Source organism: Scyliorhinus torazame, chromosome 18, assembly GCF_047496885.1.
Source record: "Scyliorhinus torazame isolate Kashiwa2021f chromosome 18, sScyTor2.1, whole genome shotgun sequence".
Taxonomy (NCBI): Eukaryota; Metazoa; Chordata; class Chondrichthyes; order Carcharhiniformes; family Scyliorhinidae; genus Scyliorhinus; species Scyliorhinus torazame.
In genome coordinates this window covers 169,544,703-169,554,293 of record NC_092724.1, presented here as the reverse complement: position 1 = coordinate 169,554,293, position 9,591 = coordinate 169,544,703, and the positions used below count along the sequence as shown (strand labels likewise).

The window sequence follows — 9,591 nt, the reverse complement described above, 5'->3', positions numbered from 1 at the left end:
CCCTTCCATCAGGCAGAAGGTACAGAAGTCTGAAGACCCGCACATCCAGACATAGGAACAGCTTCTTCCCCACAGCTACCAGACTCCTCAACGACTCCCCCTCGGACTGATCCGTTCCACTGTTCACCACTCCCTGTGCTGCTCTTGTTCGGCCCCTTGTTCCGCTCTGTAACCAATCAGTGTTTGCCGATGTACCATTTGTCAGTGTTTCTGTTGATTATTCTTTTTGTTGACCGTGTACGTTCCCTCGGCCGCAGGAAAATACTTTTCACTGAACTTCGGTCCGGGTGACAATAAAATTAAATCAAAATGATAAACCCACAGCCGTCACTGGGGACTGGATATGTGGGCGGACCGGAAGCAGGCGGTGTCGGCCCGGAAACGGGAATGGGGGACAGTGTTTGAGGCGGACCGGCAGCTGGTTGGGGACGGTGTTTGAGGCGGACCGGAAGCAGTGCCCACGCGCGATGGCGGAGTTGGTGCAGCGCCGGCTGGAGCTGCGGCTCCCGGAGTTGGAGCAACTTCAGAGAATGAGAGCCCTGAGCGGGGGGGAGGCCCGGTGAGCGGGGGGGGAGGAGAGGCCCCGGGGAGGGGGGGGGGGAGGGAGGGGGAGGCCCGGTGAGTGGGGGGGGGAGGCGGCCCGGGGGGGGGAGGGGAGGCGGCCCGGGGGGGGGAGGGGAGGCGGCCCGGGGGGGGGAGGGGAGGCGGCCCGGGGGGGGGAGGGGAGGCGGCCCGGGGGGGGGAGGGGAGGCGGCCCGGGGGAGGGGAGGCGGCCCGGGGGGGGGAGGGGAGGCGGCCCGGGGGGGGGGGGAGGCGGCCCGGGGGGGGGAGGGGAGGCGGCCCGGGGGGGAGGAGGGGAGGAGGCCCGGGGGGGAGGAGGGGAGGAGGCCCGGGGGGGTGGGGTGGGGGGGGGGAGGAGGAGGGGGCCCGGGGGGGGGGGCCCGGTGAGCGGGGGGGGGGGAGGGGAGGGGGCCCGGGGGGGGGGGAGGGGGCCCGGGGGGGGGTGATGCGGGTGGGGGGGCGGGTTATATATCCACATGGATATTTTTCAGATGGTGCAGATTGACCTCCTGCTTGGCTGGGACGTTCCGGTCTCTAACTCACCCTGAACGATTCTCTCCTAGAAGTACCTGGTGAGCCCTCGGCACATCCTAACACTCAGGGCCGGCAGCTGGTCAGGGCCTTTCATGCAGCAGTGCAGACTCGATGGGCCGAACGGCCTTGTCTGTAATCTGTGATCAACACGGCTCAGTGACGGGTCACGGCCAACCACTGACTCTGAAGCTCTTTTTTAGGGATTTAAACTCCATTACCGTTGGATTATAAGATGTTGTCTAACTGCCTGTTTTTTTGTTTATTTGAAGAGCATTAATGAAGAAGGTCACTGCCCTGGAACATAAAGTACACAGACGAGCCCTCAATAAGGAGAGTTTCATCAGCTACATTCAGGTGTGTGAAGCATCAGCAGCACATGAGAGGAGACAGGGAGGTGCCGTCACAGGCCCAGTGATCCACAGGCCCAGTGATCCACAGGCCAGTGATCCACAGGCCCAGTGATCCACAGGCCCAGGCTAATGCTGTGGGGACAGGGGTTCAAACCCCTGCACGGGCAGCTGGTGGAATAATAATTGCTCGGTGATGGTGACTTTGGAACTATCATAGATTGTTCTATAAACCCATCTGGTTTACTTCCCCACAGCTACCCTCTGAAATAGCCTCACATTCAGTTCAAGCAGTAATTAGGATGAGGAATAAACACCGGCCCCTCTCTGGCACCCACATCCCAAGAAAGAAATGTATCGCACCGACTGGCCCCCTCACACACTTGTACCCCTCCCACTCCATCCGGCACCCTCTTCCCCCTGACTCCCCAACCAACACCTGATCCCAGACCTCAGCAGTTGCTAGGGTACTGAACAGAAGCCCCAATATTTTATTTTATTTTGCGAGTGTGAGCAAAGGATCCCTCGCTCCAGGTGTGACTTCACGAAGGTTCTATGAGATAGTGATATAGTATATTAAAAATACCTGTAGCTTGCAAACTGTGCTTAATGCTGCCAATGAAACACTGGCTCCTAACTGCTAGCTTCATCTCCACTCAAGCCAAACCCATATCGGGTCAAAATCCACTTTTAAATGCAGTTAGCAGACCCAGGAATACTTGCCTTGATGTCTTGAATAAACCACTTTGAGAAAGAGATCCTTCAGGAACCTGCTGTAGATTCTTTACTGAGTCAAACTACTGTTTAACCTGTCCGCCTTTTCCCAAACTGCCAGTCTGCTCGCCGACCGAACTTTTAACTGAACTGAACCTCGGCAGCTAACTGCTTCAGCCCTTGCTCCTCCGATTAACCACATCATCAGACTGAGGCCAGACACAATGTCTAATTATCTACTCCCCAAAGATGCTTCTTCACACAAACTAAATTTAATTAGCCCGACTCTGCTGGTCGTTTACATCAGGATTCTTTAAAACGTGACAGTCACACACGTGACAGCAGCAGTCACACACACTAACCCAGGCAGTTAATCCTTACAACACCAAATACACATTATACTGAAATCTGAAATTCCTGCGTTCATCAACGGAACCTCCTCATTCCCTCCATTCCATTCACCCCCCAATCCCCCCACTTCCTCACCCCTCCCCCATTCCCTAATTCCCCCAAATCCCCTCCCCCATTCTCCCCACCCCCTCATCCTCCCCATTCACCACCCCTCTATTCACAAGACCAGCAGCGTGGGTTCAATCCCCGTACCAGCTTACCTGAACAGGCGCCAGAATGTGGCGACGAGGGGCTTTTCATGGTAACTTCATACTTGTGACAATAAAAGGTTATTATTTTAGCTGTTCGGATTTATTGAGTGCTTTATTTTTCAGTATGAAATAAACTTTCTGGAATTGATCAAGAGGAGGCGAGCGGTGAGTGACAGCAACTTTCTTGTGATCAGATGTAATGATTTTTGTGTAATGTTGCACATTGTAAACATGTTAACTCCCCTCCCAGCGAATTGGCTACACCTTTAAGAAAGAAGAAGTTGAATACGCCATTGTTAACCGGATTCACGGATTGTTCCGCAGAGCTCTGACCAAGTGGAAGGTAAGGCAGAGCTCGGGGCGGTGGGGATGGGGGCAGCTGGCGTGTGGAGCCGAAGGTTCGGGAGAATGTGTGGTGTAGATGGTGTCGGTGATCAGAGCCGGGTGGCTGTGGAAGAGCAGGACTCTAGGTCAGGACGTGGGATTGGGGCTGGCTGTATGTGTAGGCTGTGCAGGATGGGTGAGGGGTGAGGAATGTAATCGGGGGGGGGGGTTGGGGTGAAGGATGGAATCGGGGGTGGGGGGGATCTGAAACCTTATTGCTTTTGACCAAAGGTTTAAACAATATTTTACAGGGTGACATCCAGTTGTGGCTCTCGCACATCGCGTTTTGCAGGAAATGGGTAAGGATTTCCACTTTCTCCCCCAGTGTTAATATCCATCACTACTCATGTTAATCCAGCTCCCTCACACTGTCACTCAGTAACCCCTCTCCCCCAGCACCCTGTGTTACTGACTGTATCTCTACTGATGTTAATCCAGCTCCCTCACACTGTCATTCAGTAACCCCTCTCCCCAGCACCCCGTGTTACTGACTGTATCTCTACTGATGTTAATCCAGCTCCCTCACACTGTCACTCAGTATCCCCTCTCCCCCAGCATCCTGTGGTACTGACTGTATCTCTACTGATGTTAATCCAGCTCCCTCACACTGTCACTCAGTAACCCCTCTCCCCCAGCACCCTGTGTTACTGACTGTATCTCTACTGATGTTAATCCAGCTCCCTCACACTGTCACTCAGTAACCCCTCTCCCCCAGTACCCTGTGTTACTGACTGTATCTCTACTGATGTTAATCCAGCTCCCTCACACTGTCACTCAGTAACCCCTCTCCCCCCACCCTGTGTTACTGACTGTATCTCTACTGATGTTAATCCAGCTGTGTTAGCAGAAAAGGGACACCGTGTATCACAGTAAAACAATCAAGTCAGAGGGAATACAGCGGTAAGTTTCAGGAGTGTATGTTGAGGCTGACTGGCCTCTACTTTAATTCCCGGAGTATTAAATGTAAAATTGGTGAGTTAAGTGCGAGGGTTGACACGTAGAATAGTGATGTAGTAGCCATCAGGGAGATGTGGTTGAGGGTGGGACAAGATTGGCACCTTAACATCCCAGGATACTGAATCTTCAGGAGGGACAGGGGAGGGGGCAAAAGAGGGGAGGCATTGCACTTGGCCACATTGCTGGGTGTTTATTATAGACCCCCCCGATAGTCAGCGGGAAATTGAGGAGCAAATATGTACGCAATTTGCAGAAGTGGGTACACATAATAGGGTATTTATAGTGGGTGATTTCAACTTTCCCAACATTAACTGGGATAGTCATTGTGTTTTGGGCTTCGATGGAGCAGAGTTTTGACTATCTGGGAGTCTATAATAAACACCGAGCATTCACCGAGCATTGTGGCTGTCCCTATTTTGTTCCTAAACTCTACCCACAAAGCTTCATTTAACGCCACCCCCAAGATATCATCTCTCCTTACTGCAGTACTTGACCGCTTATCTAATAGTGCAATGTCTCCCCCTCTTTTGCCTCCTCCCAAGTACAAGGGGAGCAAATCAACAGGCATTAGTGGAGCACAGAAAGTGCAGGATGGAGTTTAAGAAAGAAATTGGGAGAGCAAAGAGTGGATATGAGAAATCTAGCAGGTAAAAGTCGGGAAAATCCCGAGATATTCTATAAGTATATCACTGGGAAGGGGATAACCAGGGAAAGATTAGGGCCCATAAGGGACTAAGGGGGGAATCTGTGGGTGGAGCCAGAGGACATCGGTAGGGTGTTAAATTAATATTTCACATCTGTCTTCACCCAAGAGAATGAGGAGGCAGGTATGGAACTCGGGGAGAGAGACTGAGGTTCTTGAGCCAGTTGTTATCGGGAGGGACAAGGTATTGGAGGTGTTGGATGTTCTCCCCGTGTCTGCGTGGGTTTCCTCCGGGTGCTCCGGTTTCCATCACAAGTCCCGAAAGACACGCTGTTAGGTGAATTAGACATTCTGAATTCTCCTTCAGTGTACCCGAACAGGCGCCGGAATGTGGCGACTAGGGGATTTTCACAGTAACTTTATTGCAGTGTTAATGTAAACCTACTTGTGACAATAAAGATTATTTAAAAAAAATTATTATTCATTGTTTAGTGACTGGAGGCCGCTGTCCAGGGGCGGACCCCAGGGATCGGTGCTGGGCCCCCTATTCATCATTTATATAAATGACATTGATGACTGGAGGATAGGATCAGTAAGTTTGCGGATGACACAAAGATTGGCTGGGTGAGGCCACGTGGTTAACACTGAGGTTGAGTGTCTTGGATTACAGGAAGATTTAGACGGGATGGTCAAATGGGCAGATACAAGAGCAGGGAGGTCATGTTGGAGTTGTACAGAACTTTGGTGAGGCCACAGCTGGAGCACTGTGTGCAATTCTGGTCACCACATTACAGGAAGGATGTGATTGCACTGGAGGGGGTGCAGAGGAGATTCACCAGAATGGTGCCTGGGATGGAACATGTCAGTTATGAAGAGAGGTTGGATGAGCTTGGGCTGTTTTCTCTGGAGCAGAGAAGACTGAGGGGCAACCTGATCGAGGTGGACAAGATTATGAGGGTCATGGACAGGGTGGAGAGGGAGCAGCTGTTCCCCTTAGTTGGAGGGTCGGTTACGAGGGGGACACATGTTCAAGGTGAGGGGCGGGAGGTTTTGGGGGGATTTGAGGAAAAACATTTTTATCCAGAGGGTGGTGAGGGTCTGGAACGCACTGTCTGGGAGGGTGGTGAGGGTCTGGAACACACTGCCTGGGAGGGTGGTGAGGGTCTGGAATGCACGACCTGGGAGGGTGGTGAGGGTCTGGAATGCACTGTCTGGGAGGGGGGTGAGGGTCTGGAAGGCGCTGCCTGGGAGGGGGGGAGAGGCGGGTTGCCTCACACCCTTTAAAAAGTACCTGGATGAGCACTCGGCACATCTTAACATTGGAGGCTCTGGGCCCAGTGCTGGCCCATGGGATTAGAATTGGCAGGTGTTGCTCTTTTTAGCCTTAGTTTATTAGCTCTAATTCTGTCACCTTTGCTCCCAAGTCGCCAGGTATCTTTCTGATACCGCCACGTGGTTCAAGCTCGAGTAATGATTAATAATGCAACACACCGCTTAGTAAATGTTAAATCAACGATCATTTATTATATGCAGCAATAAATACTTTTACAATAATCCTACCTCTAGACTATTACCTACCACTAAAGGCCAATACTTAACTTTGGTGATGGCCCACCAGGTCAGGGAAATGAATGGTCTATCGAATTGGGTCTGGCCTGCGGGATTCAAAAAGGCTGGTACGGGTCGATAGTCTGGAGCACCTATCTGGTAGCGATCGCTGGAGTAAGACTTACTTGTTCTTTCGTCGAAGGGTCTCAAAGGTTGCGAGTAGGAGAAGGGAGAGAAGGATCGATCTGAACTTGGCCCCTATCTTTATAGGTCCTAGGGGCTTCCCGCCTCTCGGGGCGGCCCTTTACCCTGGTCCCAAGTGATTGGACTTGGTCCCAATCACTGGGTTCGATATGCTCCAATAACGGGGGGATTCCTCGATCGGGGGGGGGGGGGGTGGTCGTTCACCTTTCTTTGTCTCGGCCACTGCAGGCGCCGACAGGTCTGGCCCGGCATTCAATTGCTAATGTGTTACAATTGTTCCCGGGGATAGCCGATTAAACTGCAGATGTCTGGGTTGATGGGCTGCTAATGGTCGCTGGTATCGATCTGGGCCGACTTCCCCAGAGCCGAATACGCTATTCTGTCTGCAGCTGTCCGTTTGTGCCCTGTTGGCTGCTTTTCCCATCAGCCTTTTCGATTAGCCATTTTACATCGGGGTTTGGCCAAATTAATCGGGAATCAGCCGTTTTAGGTGGCTACACGGGGCAGGTGTTTCTCATACATCGGTGCAGACTCGATGGGCCAAAAGGCCTTTTCTGTTTTTTCTGTGATTCATCCTTGCTGGATTTGATGTTGATGTGGATATTAAAGTTCTTGTTTCTTTCCCAGAATGCCAAGGTGAAGCTCAGCAAGGTGTTCTCGGCAATGTTGGCTATTCACCCAAACAAGCCAGGTTAGATAGTTGTTAGCTTTGTGTCCGTGAGGGTGGGACTGGTCAGCATGTGGGAGCGGTGTGGGAGTGTGCGGAGCGTTGTGTGTGCGTGGGGGACGGTGCGTGTGCGCAGGGAGCGTTGTGTGTGCTTGAGGGAGCTGTGCAGGGGGAGCAGTGCGTGTTCTTGGTGTGTTTGGGGGAGCTGTGCGTGTGCTTGGTGTGTGTGCTTGGTGTGTGTGGGGGAGCTGTGTGTGTGCTTGGTGTGTGTGGGGGAGCTGTGCGTGTGCTTGGTGTGTGGGGGGGAGCTGTGTGTGTGCTTGGTGTGTGGGGGAGCTGTGTGTGTGCTTGGTGTGTGGGGGGGAGCTGTGTGTGTGCTTGGTGTGTGGGGGGAGCTGTGTGTGTGGGGGGGAGAGCTGTGTGTGCTAGGTGTGTGGGGGGGAGCTGTGTGTGTGCTTGGTGTGTGGGGGGGAGCTGTGTGTGTGTGGGGGAGAGCTGTGTGTGGGGGGGAGCTGTGTGTGTGCTTGGTGTGTGGGGGGAGCTGTGTGTGTGTGGGGGAGAGCTGTGTGTGGGGGGAGCTGTGTGTGTGCTTGGTGTGTGTGGGGGAGCTGTGTGTGTGCTTGGTGTGTGTGGGGGAGCTGTGCGTGTGCTTGGTGTGTGGGGGGGAGCTGTGTGTGTGCTTGGTGTGTGGGGGAGCTGTGTGTGTGCTTGGTGTGTGGGGGGGAGCTGTGTGTGTGCTTGGTGTGTGGGGGGAGCTGTGTGTGTGTGGGGGAGAGCTGTGTGTGCTAGGTGTGTGGGGGGGAGCTGTGTGTGTGCTTGGTGTGTGGGGGAGCTGTGTGTGTGGGGGAGCTGTATGTGTGCTTGGTGTGCGCGGAGGAGCTGTGCGGGAGCGGTGTGTGGGGGGGAGCGGTGTGTGGGGGGGAGCTGCTGACCTGGTGATTACTGCTTTTCAGAATCTTCATTTGTTCCTTTCATTAATTTGTAGCTTTCTGGATCATGGCAGCTAAGTGGGAAATGGAGGATTGCTTATCGTCTGAGAACGCCCGGCATTTATTCCTCCGCGCTTTGCGATTCCACCCAGACTCTCAGAAGCTTTATCAGGAGGTAAGCGGTGTTTTGACGGTGTGTGATCTCTGGTTGGTGATGGGAGGGACAGGGAGGGGAGCTGATGGTCTCAGCTTGCCCAGTTCAGGCAGTGAGCTGATGATCCTGCTTTTCTGTTTGCCAGTATTTCCGGATGGAGCTGATGAACGCGGAGAAGATTCAAAAGGAAAAGCAGCTACTGGAGGTGGCGCGAGTGGAACTGGTACAGAGTTATAGAAAAATCTTTATTGTTGTCACAAGTAGGCTTACATTCACACTGCAATGAAGTTATTGTGAAAATCCCCTAGTCGCCACATTCTGACGCCTGTCCTGGTACACTGACGGAGAATTCAGAATGTCCAATTCACCTAACAGCACGTCTTTCGGGACTTGTGGGGGGAAACCGGAGCACCCGGAGGAAACCCACGCAGACACGGGGAGAACGTGCAGACTCCGCACAGACAGTGACCCAAGCCGGGAATCGAACCTGGGACCCTGGCGCTGTGAAGCAACAGTGCTAACCACTGTGTTACCGTGCGCCTAGTGGGCTCTGTCACAAGCAGCTCCGAAAAACCATCTCTTAGACATTCCCCAAATTCCTTTTCCACGACCAACCTGATTTTCCCAGTCCACCTCCATGATTATTGTAATGTTGCCTTTTTTTACAGCCTTTCCTATCTCCTGATTTATTTTCTGCCCCACATCCTGGCGACTGCTAGGGGGCCTGTACATAACTCCCATCAGGGTCCTTTTACCTTTCCTCAACTCTACCCACAGGGATTCTCTGCCTTCTGATCCTATATCGCTCCTTGCTATCGATTTAACTTCATTCCTTACTAACAGTGCAACAGTACGGGGCTGGTTTAGCACAGTGGGCTAAATAGCTGGCTTGCAATACAGAACAATGCCAGCAGCGCGGTTTCAGTCCCCGTACCAGCCTCCCCGAACAGGCGCTGGAATGTGGCGACTAGGGGCTTTTCACAGTAACTTCATTGAAGCCGACTTGTGACAAGCGATTATTATTATTAACCCTGCCCTCTTTGCCATCTGTCTGTCCTTTCGATAGGGCACATTTCCTTGGATATTTCGATCCCAGCCCTGATCCCCTTGCAGCCACGTCTCTGTGATGCCCACAACATCGTACCGGCCAATTTCAATGTGTGCAACAAGCTCAGTGACCTTGTTCCGTATCCTGCGCACATTTAGGTCCAACACCCTCAGTCCTGCATTGGCCACCTCCCTTCTCATATTTGTCCCCGTTTTTGCTCTGCCTGAGGTTACATTCCTGTCACCACCTATACTCTCTGTTCTATTACTTAGTCTGGGAACTTTGCTAACCTCTCCTGA

General features: G+C 52.8%; 1 protein-coding gene across 1 annotated transcript in view; it reads left to right on the top strand.

The window, feature by feature from the left end:
• Positions 1-430: 430 nt before the first annotated feature.
• utp6 (UTP6 small subunit processome component) overlaps positions 431-9,591 on the top strand; it is a 35,724-nt gene continuing 26,563 nt past the window's right edge. The window contains exons 1-8 of the mRNA XM_072483893.1: positions 431-559; positions 1,365-1,449; positions 2,882-2,923; positions 3,009-3,101; positions 3,394-3,441; positions 7,122-7,185; positions 8,147-8,265; positions 8,390-8,467. Of these exons, the coding sequence (XP_072339994.1) occupies positions 468-559; positions 1,365-1,449; positions 2,882-2,923; positions 3,009-3,101; positions 3,394-3,441; positions 7,122-7,185; positions 8,147-8,265; positions 8,390-8,467 (621 nt within the window). The 5' untranslated portion in view covers positions 431-467. The remainder of the gene's footprint in view (positions 560-1,364; positions 1,450-2,881; positions 2,924-3,008; positions 3,102-3,393; positions 3,442-7,121; positions 7,186-8,146; positions 8,266-8,389; positions 8,468-9,591) is intronic.